This window comes from Parasteatoda tepidariorum, chromosome 7 (assembly GCF_043381705.1).
Source record: "Parasteatoda tepidariorum isolate YZ-2023 chromosome 7, CAS_Ptep_4.0, whole genome shotgun sequence".
Taxonomy (NCBI): domain Eukaryota; kingdom Metazoa; phylum Arthropoda; class Arachnida; order Araneae; family Theridiidae; genus Parasteatoda; species Parasteatoda tepidariorum.
Window position 1 is genome coordinate 74,639,400 of NC_092210.1, and position 15,798 is coordinate 74,655,197.

General features: G+C 29.2%; 1 protein-coding gene across 2 annotated transcripts in view; it reads right to left on the bottom strand.

Annotated features, from left to right (window-relative positions):
• Positions 1-295: 295 nt before the first annotated feature.
• LOC107448476 (uncharacterized) overlaps positions 296-15,798 on the bottom strand; it is a 45,586-nt gene continuing 30,083 nt past the window's right edge. For both annotated transcript variants that reach the window (XM_071183643.1, XM_016063674.3), the window contains exons 2-3: positions 3,777-3,872; positions 296-2,403 (exon numbers count right to left, since the gene is read on the bottom strand). In XM_071183643.1, coding sequence (XP_071039744.1) covers positions 724-2,403; positions 3,777-3,848 — 1,752 coding nt within the window. In that variant the 5' untranslated portion in view covers positions 3,849-3,872 and the 3' untranslated portion in view covers positions 296-723. The remainder of the gene's footprint in view (positions 2,404-3,776; positions 3,873-15,798) is intronic.

Consider the following 15,798-nt stretch of genomic DNA (forward strand, 5'->3'; position numbering starts at 1 on the left):
ACCACATTTTACAATTAAACAATTTTTTTTATGAAATAATAGTTTTTGTATTATTATTATTTATTTTAAATAATATTTGAATTATATTTATAAATTTAACTGATGGTTTAAAGTTTCTCTTTAAAAACTCTGATTTAAATTAAATAAATTGGATTTTTTATTATATTTGGAAAAAAATCTGGAGTCTTTTTATTAGTCATACATACAGCTAAAATGATTTGAATAAAAATATAGCTTCACTGTTTCCATAATAAATTAAAATACTTTCTGTAAAATTTTAATGCTTCTTAAGCTGTTAGACACCCAATTATTTTTATTACGACTTAGATAAATACATTGAAACAAATCCATCACACATTAGACCAGATTTAAAACGCTTTACAACTTTTAACAAAATATACATAAGCTAAATAGTCTTCATTTTTACATTTTAAATACATAATCTCATCAGACTTACATCAAAAAGAAGGAAAAGTATAAAGTTTTTGTTGACTGAGTACTTCATTTAATCCTTATTAGTGGCATGTTATTATTATATTCATTTAATCAGTATTAAAAAAGTCCGTATTCTTTTGAACATCTAATATGTTCAAAACACTAATGCTTGAATTGATTACAGTATTTCAACTACAGTGTCTTCAGCAAATAAAATTAACCAGTCCAATCACACAAACGCTCTAAGCTAAGCAGGCAGTGATTAACCAGCTTTAGTCAATTTTTTTTTTAATTTATACTTTTTTTGACATCTTCTAGTATTTGCGAACCGTCTTCTGGCAATACTTTCGAAAAAATTGTTTTGGAACTTTCTGAAGCTAAATCATCTTTACTCCTTGTCTCACGAGCTAATTCTTCTTCACTAGAACCCCTTATTAGGTCGGACGTGGCCCTGATTCGTGATCCTGGAATTCTCCTGTCATACTGCTGTCTATCTTCATCATCAAAATGATCATTTCCTGGAAAGTTGGAATCGTGATCAGAAAATCTTTGTGACAATAGTTTATTGAAAAACTGATCACCGTTAAATCCTTCGACCAAAGCTAATTGCTTTTTAACCCAATCGACATCAGCAGCTGATGGCTCGCTAAGACTGTGCTCATCAATATTATAACTTCTATTGTACTGTCTATTCCCATATCGATTCCCATCTTCGTTATCTGTCGGCTGATTTCGTGCACCTCTATACGGTGGTCTGCGATAAGGCATGTCCAAATATCCAGGATCACCGTATCTAATTGACCCCTCATCGCTAACATCATCATTGTGAAGAAGAATATTTCTGTCATAATCGGGTTGACCATCGTGCCTTATGAACAGGGGGTATACCAGCCTCTCGTAGACTCTGCCAGTGCTTGGATCAACTTTAACTGCTTGAATACCATTTGGAATAGGAACAGCTCGCAAGACAAAGTTTGGAGTTCCAATCCTTCCATCATAAGATGGCGGATTGTACAGAGTTTCAGGAGGAATATTGCGATGATCAGTTGGAAAGTTTGGCAAAGCACTATTCGGAGGGCTAGGGTAATTAGAACTAGGAGGGAAACGAGGCAAATCAAAATTTCTATTTTCTGGATGTAGAGAAGGAGGAAATCTTCTGGCACCCTGAGAAGATATGGGAGAAGGTGTTGATATGGGAAGAATTGGGCCTAAATCTCTATGTATTGGCACTCCCGGCCGTCTGTCTGTTGGTGGAGGTGGAAGATCATCATCATCGAATCCACCGTAGGGTGGTATATATGGTTTGCGAGATGTTGAAGTGGGATAGAAGTTGCCTTCTGTTGATCTGTCTCTTGGTAAATAATATGGAGGTCTTCGAATGGCCGTGTGTGGATCTATTGGAGGAAAGTATACATCCACAGGCTTGGAATCGGCTTCAGAGTTTTGTGTCAAAACTCTAGGAGACCTTACAGGATCAACTGGCTTATTATCAGAGGGACTTACAGGACTTCTTATTATATCGGTTGGGTAATAGGCAACAGGACTAAGAGGTCTATAGTCATCAAAATTCCTTTGCCTAGACTCTCTTACAGATTCGTCATTCTCACGTTTCGCTTCATTATCTTCATCTACATATGACACTTTTGAAACTCCGGCATCTATCCTCCTGCCAAATACTTGCCTAGACTGATCGTCAGAAGTGGCAGCAACGGTTAAAGGAGCGTTGGGATCCGCTTTTAAAATGGTAGCATCTGCTGCTTCAGAGCTAATAACGCCTGGCTCGTTGGTTCGAATGGCTGCTCTGAAACCTCCTTTATCTGCGATGTAGTCAACTACTCGATGAGTTCCGTCTACATGCTTTAGCCCGTACGAGCCGACGACTCTGCCCAGGGCATCTGTACCTTCCTCGCGGAAGTGCTCTCCTTCATTATTGGCTACGCTGTAACTGAAACGATAGTTGCCAAGAGCCTACGAAAGATAAAGAGAAAAATTAGAATTGAGAAAAAGAATTGCTTTTTAGACAGAAATAGGACGCCTTTACTTGAGAAACCGACAGGAAAAAATAGACTATGTCTTAAAATAAAACATTTGTCAGACAAACAGCAATCTTTCTGTTCATGACGACTATGGAAATGTATTTGAGAGTCTCAAAGAGCAACCAATAATAAATTTATTGTTAAAAAAATTTTTGTTTTTTATATTAAAGCAAAAAAAATTCTATAAATTTAACTATAAAATTCTTTTTTTATTTTTTATTTTAAACTAAACGATTATTCTTAATCTCCAAAATAGTTCATGCCCGTTACAGGCAAATTTTTGTGAACAAAAATGATATATTTGTTAACCGACAATGCCGGTCATAAAAATGTATGCGCAGGTAGGAGAGATAAAAATGCTTTGCACCCAAATAGAAATAGCGAGGCAATGTTTGCACCGAATCATCATGGTTGGAACTATAGCCACTTTACCTGCTGTGTATACTACTTTACATTAAAAAAAAAATTTAAATTGTTGAAACCTGCGGTCTAAAAACTTTGGCAATGATTATTAATTTTCAGTTTTCAAAAGACACATCTAAACTCTGACAACAATTAAGTGTAAATTCGATTCCTATTTAAAGCGAATTTATAATTCTATCTAATAACAGGAATTAACACAAATTATTGCTCTATTAAATATAAATTACGTTAAATATTTTTTTCAAAATCATGAGGGCCAATTTTGGACATCCATGATGCTAACAACAAAAATAATTTATTAAAAAATACTTTCTAGAGGTTTACAAGCAAAAATAAGAGTATAAATTTAAATAAGATGTTTACTTGATAATATCCTTAACCTTAACAATAGATAAATTGTATTACTGTGTGAAAGTTTTAAGAAAAAGCAACATTGTGTTTTGTTGCATATCCAAAATATTTTTTATTTATTTATTTATTTATTTATTTATTGCGTTTTTATGAAATATTTCTGTAGCAAATCTAAACCAAGACCCGTTTTGCCAATTGGTAATAAGCCTAAGTTGTTCGAGTAATTTTTTCATTCAATTGCGTGCAGGTGGTAGTTATACACTAAAACTAAACTAAATCTATTGCTGTTATTTTTTCATCTGAAATTAAATTTTACAGGTAAATATATTTGGTTTAAAGAAAATGTATTACGATACATTCAAATAAATTAAATTTTATGTTTTACGGCATTCAAATACTGAAGAGAAAAGTCAAGAATCTCTGCTTGCATTTATATAAAATAATAAAATTAAAATGTGGATTGTTCTTCACACATCTCTGCACGCCACTGTGTTCATTCAATAATAAAATAATTTCAATAAGACTTCTTACATCTTGAGAACGATGCACTTCACTTTCACCATCCGGATGATCACCGCATAAACAGGGAAGAATACAACACATCACCCATAGACAGCTGCATAAAACCTATAGGAAACAAACAGATTGATCGATGTCAGAGTTAGACAAAATGTAATTGAATTACAAGTATTGAAGGTGTGGCGTAACTACCACTACAAATATCAAATACCAATTCACTAGTATATAAGACATGTTCTATCTGGAGATACCTTTTGATTGATGAAGATTGACATAGTCTATAAATAAATCCCTTCAAAGGATACGCGTAATCGTAGATAATGATTAGTTGATTATATTTCTTTGAAGCAGAATTTTTATCAAACATCTTGTTCAAATTTTTTTCATTATTTTGTATTAATTTACGTAAATATGAGAAAAATTTTATATTTAACATTTTAATAATTTATGGTTATGAAATACAACATGAAACATCGCTGTCTTTTTCTCTGTTAAGGGTAAAATGTTCCAAACACGGCTCACTTCCAAACAATTATTCTTCGAAGTTGCAGTTATTTAAATCTAAGAGGAACAGTTTTTCATTTTTGAATAAGAATGAAAAAAATGTGGATTATGTCTTTTTTGGATTTTATGTTTCATTACATACATAATTCCGATAATGTAACAGATTTTTTTAGTAATTATTTAATTGTTTTTTGTAATTAAAAAAGAACAAGATATATTTTTGATTGTAATAGAGCATCAGAAAACAAAATATATAAAATGGACAACGGTGTCCTATCTGCGTCATAGAGTTACAAAATGTAATCATGAATTACTGTTCTATTTTGTCTTAGAAACACTCGGAAATGTTTGGTAAATACAGTATAAATGCAGGTACTTTTGTTCAAGATACTTTGCTCCCGTATCTCACTTTAACCCCTTCTTTCTCGCTCCCGTGAAAATGACGGAGTAAGGTTTCGCCCTCTATTTCTCGCTCCCGTGAAATTTCCGGGCTGGAGGGTTGAATAGTAATGCGCCAATAAGAATAAAACTAGTTTATTTCTTTTGCCCGGAAAACATTTTATTTACCATTTTACACACCAGATGGCAGTTATTTTTAAGGTTATTGTAGATAGTTAGTTTATTTAAAACTAGATGTCAGCACTAATCAAATACGTGTATTTGGCAAAATAGGCACTTTTATGACCGCTTTCTTGAAAATTAACAGATCGTTAAAGGGTTAAAGTTCCCGTTTTCATGGCTCTCCGGGTTAAAATTAAAATTTTGTTAAAAAGGAAAAGAATGTTCCATGTTTTATATTCGCTATGTGGAAAAATAGTAAATCTTTGAAGCTTGGAAGAGAAGCGCGAAAGAAAATGTTTCTCGTCTTATATCGGCTATACAGAATATAGGCTATATAGAAACTCAAAATCCAAGATGAAAAATAGGGCTATTTAAGCTATTGAGTTTATACTGATATTTTAAATGAAATTATTAAATATTGAAGTTAGTTAGTTCATAATTGAAGTTTGCAAAGCTATGATCTAAATCCATAGATGCACTGTTTACAGTCCCTCGCATAAATACAACCAAATCCTTTTAGAAAAAATTCTCCAGAATATTACACAATTTACTGTCGAATTATCTTTTTTCTTCAAAAAAAAATCAACCTTATGAACTTGTCACAGTGTTTTTCTCCATTAAGGCCTATTTAAGCCTTATGTTTACTCAAATTTGCAGTTTATTTTGGGTATTCTTTGCACGCATCTGTCACTTTTCCTTTTTAAAATCTGAAAGCTTACCTACTTAATCTCAAGGACATTTCTTAAAAGTAAATAATGAGTGGCACATTTAAAAATTTTTATTGTTTTTGTTCTAACTTTGTGACAAAACGAAATGCATGCACAGAAATTTTTTTTTCACCACATCTCGTTATATATCAGCTCCCCAAATTAAAGTATTATTCTTTTTATAGAATTTATATTTTATAACTTTCATGCAAACAATTTCTGCAAAAAACTTCTTTTCTCGAAACTGAAAACTCTTATTTCGAAAGATTTTTGACAGATTTGTGAAATAAATTGTTAATAAATATAATACTTATACTTGTCATAAAAAGTAGTTGTCAATACCTTGTCTTGTAATTTTTGGTTGTTGTTGATACATAATCAATGAACAAGGGGGAAAAAATGACATTATTGTTAATAAACGAAAAAGAACTTAACCTGGTGTCTTAAGCTTTTATCAGCAAAAAAAGATAGTATATATATACGAGTTTTGCCTAGTGATTATTATTTATCTCTTATATATGGAATGTTCTAGTGATACTTATTTATCATCCCTTCTTAATATTATTCTCGGCTATTATTACGTTTTTCATTTCTTATGATTGTTCACAATTGGTGACTTAAAACTAAAAGTTGCACTTTTTGGCGTTAAAACGAAATGGTATAATTCTAGTTTATTAGGCAAAATGTAATAAATTTTACGTAATTATTAAATAATAAATTATTAATCTTTACTTTTTAATAAATTGTACTTAATTGTTATAAATTTCCCTCAAAACTTTGCCCCTTAACTATGAAAATGAATCATCATTACAAAATAAATATGTTTATTATTAATCATTATAAAATAAAATTGTAAATAAATGCAACAGATTTACTTTTCATATTATTGCTAAATGATCGTTGTTAGCAAAGATAAATTAGCAAGTTTTTACAATAACTAAAAGATTAAATGAGAATTTAAACAAATATTAAGAGAAATTGGGTGAAGCTGCCATTTTAACTTTAAAAAGCAACCAGATTTAAATTTTGACTCAATAGAATTGGTAACTATATATCTGTGTATTGTTGACATAATAAAACATTTGGGATCTTTCAATTGAACGAATTTTCATTTAGATCTGTCTATCGTGAGAAAACAGAAAATGATTGCAAAACAATTGTGAGAAGTCGTAGACTAATTTTAACTATACAATGCGTTATGAAGGGAGGGTTACTCAACTCTATACCTATAATAAGCCCAATCATATCCATGGAATAACTGAATGGTAAAATCATACTCAACCAGTAGCTTAGCTTGTGGGTGGCAAAAGGGGATAACGGGCCCCGGACGCATTGTTAGTGGGACACCCAAATTTATGAACTCCCCCTCTTCCAATGAGAGAAGAAGTTGAGGAATAACTTACATTTCGAATAACATTCCGCAAAAATCTGAAATTTATTATTAATGTTTAATTATATAAAGCTGAGGCCTAAAATTGTTATTAAAAATATTTTTTTAAAACTATTGTTTTAGCCTTGATAAAAATTAGTACTTTTTTTTTTTTCATCATGCAGTATTGATTTTAAACTGAAATGTGTTTGAGTAGCACTTCAGTGCAAACATAGCACAAATCTTTTATTTTTTGCAAAACGGGTCCACGGAAAAAATTTGTTACGGGCTCCTTCCACAAAACACAAAAATTCAAGTTTTCATATTTTATAAGACTTTTAAAAATCTTTTATACAAAATTTTAGTTTTTTCTCTGCAATAATAAAGTAACTAATTAATAAACACTATTTATTGTAAGACATTTTGCGCCCCGAGACAATTGCCCCTCTCCTCCCATTTTGAGTAGGGGAGAGTGGGGTCAATTGTAACAGGGTACGATTGTAACAGAGCAAAAATTTCGAGTGTCGGGTTCTAGATTTGGTTCCTAGGTGGCGCACAAGGTGTATTTAATAAATCTACATGTACACCCCTGATGGCAACCATTTTTATGTACTTTTGAAAGAGTTACATCACAAAAGATATTTTCACGCCACGCAAGTACTTTTTTTGGTATTAGAATATTATATTGTAACAAAGTAATTTTGTTTAAACAAATAAAAATTATTAACCGAATATGTAAGTGGACACCTTAATTAACATTTCAAAAAAAAAAAAAGATTAGTTTTGCTAATTAACTAGCATTGTTTTTAACAAATGAAGCTGAAATGGCGTCTTGGGGACAATTGTAACAATAAGTAAAGGGACGATTGTAACAGCTGAAAATAAATAATCTTATGTTTACAAACCATTACTTAACTCTTTAAGAACCACCAATAGTTTCCTATATCATTTATATTATGTTGCATGTGCATTATTTTATTTGTCACCTTTCACAGCATAAATTAAAATTTTTAACCCCTTAAAGTTAAAAGTTTAACCCTTTAGGTCTCTGCTCATTATTATTTTTACTCCTAAAATATCACTACTATTTTGATCAATAAAAAAATATATCACAACTATGATAATATGTATAATTAACTATGTTTTAGTTGAATTTATGAACTGTTACAATTGACCCCGTAAGTGGGGACAATTGTAACAACTGCACGACTGTCAAAAATTGTTAATAACTAATATAATAATATTTAAAATCAGGTATTTATTTTTTTTCTAGTAGAGGATAGTCTACTTTACTCGTCTGTCAATTAATATTAATAATATATTGGATTTTTTGTTAGTTAAAAATAGTTAAGTAAAAAATGTTACAATTGACCCCACTCTCCCCTACTACTTTGCAAAGAAAAGGAGACAGTTCTTTAATTTGATACAGTGGAACCAGAATTATAACAGAAGATTTTTTTTTCTCTTCACATAGTGCGGAAATTTTCTATTTTCATTAAATCAGAGAAAAGTTGTTTAAAATGTTATAATTTTCAAAATTCAATTAAACTATAAAGATTTTTTAAAAAAAAAACCCAAATGAAATGATTTATGAATACCATTCACAGTGTTAAATTTCATACATAGTACGGAAATTTTCTATTTTCATTAAATCAAAGGAAAGTTGTTTAAAATGTTATAATTTTCAAACTTCAATTAAACTATAAAGATTTTTTTAAAAAACCCAAATGAAATGATTTATGAATACCATTCACAGTGTTAAATTTCATACATAGTACGGAAATTTTCTATTTTCATTAAATCAAAGGAAAGTTGTTTAAAATGTTATAATTTTCAAACTTCAATTAAACTATAAAGATTTTTTTAAAAAACCCAAATGAATTGATTTATGAATACCATTCACAGTGTTAAATTTCATACATAGTGCGAAAATTTTTTATTTTCATTAAATAAGAAAAAAGTTGTTTAAAATGTTATAATTTTCAAAATTCAATTAAACTATAAAGATTTTTTTTAAAAAATGAATTGATTTATGAATACCATTCATAGTGTTAAATTTCACACATAGTGTGGAAATTTTCTATTTTCATTAAATAAGAGAAAAGTTGTTTGAAATGTTATAATTTTCAAAATTCAATTAAACTATAAAGATTTTTTAAAAAACCCTAATGAATTGATTTATGAATACCATTCATAGTGTTAAATTTCATACATAGTGCGGAAATTTTCTAATTTCATTAAATAAGAGAAAAGTTGGGTAAAATGTTATAATTTTTAAAATTCAATTAAACTATAAAGATTTTTAAAAGAACCCAAATGAATCGATTTATGAATACCATTCACAGTGTTGAATTTCATACATAGTGTGGAAATTTTTTATTTTCATTAAATAAGAGAAAAGTTGTTTAAAATGTTATAATTTTTGAAATTCAATTAAACTATAAAGATTTAAAAAAAAAAAAAAAATGAATTGATTTATGAATACCATTTATAGTGTTAAATTTCATACATAGTGCGGAAATTTTCGATTTCCAATAAATAAGAGAAAAGTTGTTTAAAATGTTATAATTTTCGAAATTCAATTAAACTATAAAGATTTTTAAAAAAACACACAAATGAATTTATTTATGAATACCATTCATAGTGTTAAATTTCCTTACTTGCTTTGCGTTAATTACGAATGCAACAGTTATTATTCTTGCTGGGTCAACACTACCCCTTTTCCTATACGGTGAAAAGATCACTTATCTTACGTTGTAATATTACAGTTTTGATGCTTTATTATTCATAAATTAAAATTCATGCGTTATAAATTCAAGGTTCCTACTCAGTGTCTACTCGTAAACTAACCATCTAATTGTAACAGACACATGTTCGAGGGCAGAGTTCAAATGACAGAATGTCTTCAGCTTATAAATTACGGAACAAAACATTGCGCAAGATGGATTCCACATAAGTTAGTCCTTCGGATATTATGTATTTCTATAACATCCAGAATTCGATTAAGTTGAGAACATTTATTTGTCTTAAGAACACCCCGCTCATCGCCAAGGTTAGAACTTCACTTTCTCGATTTTCCACACCTATTTCGGAAATTTTTTATTTACAGTACCAACCAAGGCCAGGGTTTTTACAAAGGAGCCGATTGTTTGTAGATTCTTTGTATTCCAACCTTGATTTGGTGGTTTTGAGTAAAAAGGAGAAGCTCTGAGACTTGTCGAAAGTGAAAGTTTTGTTTATGAAAAGGAAGAATATAAAAAAGAAACCTCTGGCGTAATAATTCCACACCCTCTTTACAAGCACATTCGGATGGGTAGTTAAGGAAAATAGGCTTTTTAAAAGCCTATTCATCTCTTAATTAGTTGCGTTTGTAGAAGTTAATGGAGTTTTCATTAAGAAGCATCATAACAATTTGTCACGAACATATGCTGAACTTGAAATGATCGAATGATCGAGGTTATGATGTAACTACTGAATATCATTGTTGTTAGTTTTATTATGAAATAATTTTCAATTAAATAGGAAATGGCTAATTAACATTATTGTCCTGCATTATAAAGCTTTTGCAGATTTTACCTTCATATGTGCCTTTTTCGTTGGCATTACATGGAATATATTACATTTCTTTGTCTGAAAATTAAATGCATTTTGCAATTTTATATGCAATCTTTTTAAGGTTAAAAAAGATACTCTTATTGGGTTTTTTTCTGTAAAAATTCATTTTTGTTTGAAGAAATATTTAAGTGATATTCAACCATAGCAAGATTAAAGGAGAACTGTATTTAGATAGTCTAAGAAAGTTGTAATTTTAAAAGAAAATGTAAAAGCGTTTTAATAGTTCCTAAAAAAAATAAGTAAATAAAAACTGCATTAAAGTTGATAATTTTTGCGTGAGTTTGAAAGGAAAAATATTTCTGAAGCTCTTGCGTTTGATTTGTATAATTTTTTTATTAGTAGTGTATTCTGACAACTTCAATTAATAATATTCATAGTTTTTATTCTTGGATCTAGTTTGAAGTAATTTTTTTGGCAGAATCTGATAAACCTTTTCGAGATATCGTATTATGTAACGTTCTTATCATACTTCATAAAAAAAAAATTACAAAAAGTTGCATAGTATAAATATTGCAATTGTTAAAAAAGTATCAACTTTTCACACTTTTATTTGAAAGTTAAATATGAATGTTAAATCTATCAACTTTTTTTTTTAGCTAAGTCAAATTGATATTTAGTTTTGTACACTTATTAGCATTGATAGGTTTTGTCTTTTTATTCATTTATTTGTTAAATTTGTGTCTTTAATTCCTTTCTTCATTATACGGTCAAAGATGTTAACAAAAATACGATGATGAAACAAGTTTACATACATTTTTAAAAATTTCATTTGTAAAAAAAAAATCCCTCTTTCAACAGCCATTTGTTGGCTTATCAATACGCATTGAGGCTCCACAATTATGAGGTTAATATCGTAATAGGGCAGTGTTATCGGCATTATGCGCCGACCGCTTTTACGTATATCAGCTCCTGAATATCTTAAAAATATGACGTAATATAGAAAATCTGGTCTTTCTGCTCTCCGAGAGTAGATTATTATACATTTACTAGAAAGATGCAAAAAAAAAGGAAACTGTTGTGTTGCTTCAAGATATGATGTTATTCATGTTATGAAAATCAATAAACGTTTCGTTTGCAAGCGAATAATTTTTGAAAATAATACTTTCGAATATATGCTTGTATTATCTTTAATATTCTCTATGAATGATTACGAAATTAGTATTAAATGATAAAGAGAGAGAGAGAGAGTGAGAGAAAGAGAGAGAGAGAAAAGAGAGAGAAAAAAACAATGTGTTGAAAAAAAATCACTTAAAAATTTATAATAGTGCTTAAAAATTATTAAAAATCTTTATAAGTTGTAAAATCAATTTTCAATGTTAACACTTTTATAAATTTTTTAATGCTTAAATGCTTTTTAAATTTTTTAATGCCAATATGTAATTTAAAAAACTTTTTAGAACTTTTTTGTGAAGGAGAAGGGTTTCTTTTTGTTTGTTTATTTTAATTTATTACTAAAATCAGGAGAAAAAATCATCTTTTTTCTTTACTGTTTTACTAACGAAATAGTCGAATTCTGTTGATTACTCACAGAATTGACGAATAATGAGAAAAGCTTGGGACAGTATTTGATAAATCACACTTTTCTCTCAAAAGGGAAATTCTATATGAACTGTTCTTTAGTATTGTTTTAAGATAGGTTCTGTACAAATTGATGGAATTTCCACTAAATAACACTTCAATTCACAAAAACATCTCATTGCAAAAAGGAAGTTGGCGCGTCTTTCATTAATAACACTCTTCTTTAAAAGTTGAAATTGCGACTATCATTTTAATATTCCAAGCATTTCAAGCATTTAATAAAAATAAAAATTTGTTTCGGTGCTTCAGCAGTAATTTCATAATAGTTTTTTTTCAATTTTTGTAATTTTTTAAAAGTTAAAAGCGTGCTTTTAGTATACCTTTCAATGGATTAAATTTTTTTTTATAGATGTGATTACTGTAAATGACCAAGATTTAGATTTGTCATTATTAATGATTTATATACTTTATAAATATATACTTTAAATATACTTTATGGTAAAACTTAGTTTTCACCTTTCTTAAACGTGAAAATAAGTTTCACAAATATATCATGTGTAAAAGTGCTCATTTTAGACATTAAATTACTCAAACATTAAATTGCACAAATCAAATAATTTCTCCCGCAACGCGAAGTATCAATTTTATTGTATTGTCGCTTTAACTTTCTAACCATCTTAGCTACAATTATAATTATCTTCAGAACACGTTGCAACTTGGGTGCACAGCTGTATATTTTATTAGTTTAGGAACATTTACAATCTAAAAATTTACGAACTCATTTAATTTTCTTTGACGAGTCTGTATGAATCCTACGCATAGACTTTAAAGGAATTTTTTTAAGCAAAACAAAATTTGAGTAAAAAAAGGAGAAAGAATAATCAAGAATAAACGGTGCAATCTATGGTACATTTGTTATGTTAGGGTTTGAAATTGTTACACTATAAAAGTTAAACATGTTATTAAAGTTCATAAAGTTTATTCGTTTCAACCTTAACCTCTGTCTACGCATCTTTATGACGTCGTTTGGATGATAAATTGCCGCTTGACAAAGGAAGACTAACAGGGAAGAAGAACTTTATCATAACAAAAAAAATTATTCTGTCGGTAAAATTTGTTTCAAATGCAAGATTAGTTAATTATGATTGTGATTTTTATGAATCCAAAATTAATATTTACGTTTGTCAGTTGAAAAATCTGATATACGTATAAGGCTATATTGTTTAATGACCTTTAATGAATCTATCATATTCAACTGTATTCTTCATATGACAACATTTCAAACACAAAACTAATTCTTCAACTGTTAGATCAAAAGTATGTCATAAATTTATTAAGTAATTCATTCATTACATAATTTAAAAATAGCTGTTTATTCACTCTTTAATTAAATGATATTTAATTAGTAAAATTTTAAATGACATGGGGAATTTCGCCTCCGCTTGCTAATGACTACTATGCAGTTATTTTTATTTTTTCAACGATTTATGGGTATTTACATTAAAATTTGAAATTAGTAAAATAAAAAAGTCACAAAATTGTTTACTGTATTAGCACATACTTTGATGGCACAAATTTAGTTTCTGATTCCATTGGGATAAAATTTCAACCTAATTATTTTCCTCTGTTTGGATTACAACTTTATCCCCCATTTTGTTTTGCAAATTTCCATTTGATTTTTGGTTACTATAAAAAGAGATTAGATTAGTTAGTAATAATAGTGATAAAAGTTAACTTCTATTACAATACTATTGATTATTTATGTTGCGTACGTTTACAAGACTAAATTTTGCAAAAAGCTTATTAAGTAAATGTAACTTAGTTACTGTGTTGAAATTGTAAAGCGGTTATTAAGTTATATGCAATGCAAATTATGTTAATCAAAATATATTGCGCCATGACGATATTTTATAGGATTACTTTATAAGAAGAAAACACCAGATAAAGACCGTTAAATACAGGATACAGAAATATATTACAAGTAAAAAATACCTTCGAAATTTACTTTTTTTAATGATAATTGAAGAAATCTGGATATTCATTGTTAATTAAGGATACTATCACAGTATTTTTTGTGCCTAATAAAAAAAGAACCGACTACGATAATAGATTTATGTGGGTAGATAAATTCAGCAATATGATAAATGTTTGCGTTCTTGGAGGAATGGGGTTTTGCTTCAAAGGCAATTTAGTTATGAATTGAAATTCATTTCAAAATGATTTGCCACAAATTAAATTAGCTCATTTTGATAAACATTGGCTTGCATTAAGTCATTCTATTATATGAAATACAGTAACACATTCCAAAACTTTAAAGGTCCCCACTAGAACTCAAATATGGTGGATAATAAAATACCTTAAACATAATCAGTAACCTTCTAAACTAAAATTTGATAACTAAATTTCAAGATATATATTTTGATGAAATGAAACAGGAATTTTCCAAAACATAATTTATGACATAATAGAATCCAAAATACCATCTTAACAAGGCGAGGGAGCCAAAAGTAAAGGAGCAAACACGTTTTCGCTCAAGAAATATTGCACCAAATCAAGTGATTTTTTATTTTTTTTACATGACAATACATTAAAGTAAGACAAAACTGATGATGTTATCATCAGTTTTGTATGTAATATTTGTTTGAAATATAATGGTGTGAACTTGAGATCATAAATTAATGTCATCACAAGCTAGTCCGAAAATGATGTAGCAAATAGTCACTTGTAGAGGGTTTAAAGAGGGATATGGCCACCTTAAATGCAATTCTGCTAGCATAACGATTTAGCAGGTAATATCTGCTAAATCGTTATACCTGCAGATTAGGGATACAAAACTATCACTTTTTAGGAAAACAATACCTTTATGACTTTTATTAACTTCATGCTGATAAAAACACAAAACAATATGGAAATCCAATATGGTAAAACTGGATTCTATCATATTACTTTCCGGCTTAGAAAAATACACCGACAATAATGGAAAACTGTGTCAGACCATTGTTTTTTTTCTTTATGTTACTAGGGGGCTAAGCCCCCTGTTCGCTGCTGCTCACCAACCCCGATGATTGCTTCGCAATAATTGTCTTTTCTTGGCAGAAAACAGTTTTTCTACTAAAGTTAAAATTATTCACTTAACATCTATGTACTAAAAGGAATTCTGTTTGCTTACTCTTGTGCATCTACTTCCCACGCCCAAATATTACTATCTATTAGTATTATAAACATTTAGATCTCTTGGTGAACGGAAGTGATTTTTCGAAGTAATAATTTTTTTAAAATAACATTTATATTCTTATAACATTATATTGTTCAAACAATTTTGACGAGTTCACAACCATAATTTAATATGTTCGCCTATCAAAGGGGCGGATATGTTAAATACAATTTTTGCTTGCATCTCATCGTGCATGAAGCTGAGCATCTATCTATCTATATTATATAAAACGCTAATACGTACGTATGTATCAATAAAACCGATGATATTTATTTTCTCGCGCTGGCAACAGTTTTCATTTTTAATTGATTGGATTCGGCGCGCAAGAGCACGTAGTGAGCAGCCAGATAACAATAACCAGAGTGAGCATTATTAGGTTGTTCAATTCAGATTCATGCACTAAAAACATGACAATATTTAATTTAAACTCAATTAGGAATTAATTAATTAATTGAAGTGAGAATGCTTTAAAAGGCCGCTGTTGAATTGATATTTTTCTACTGGGAGCTACCTAAACGTCTAAAAAACGTTTAAGTGTTTGTATTG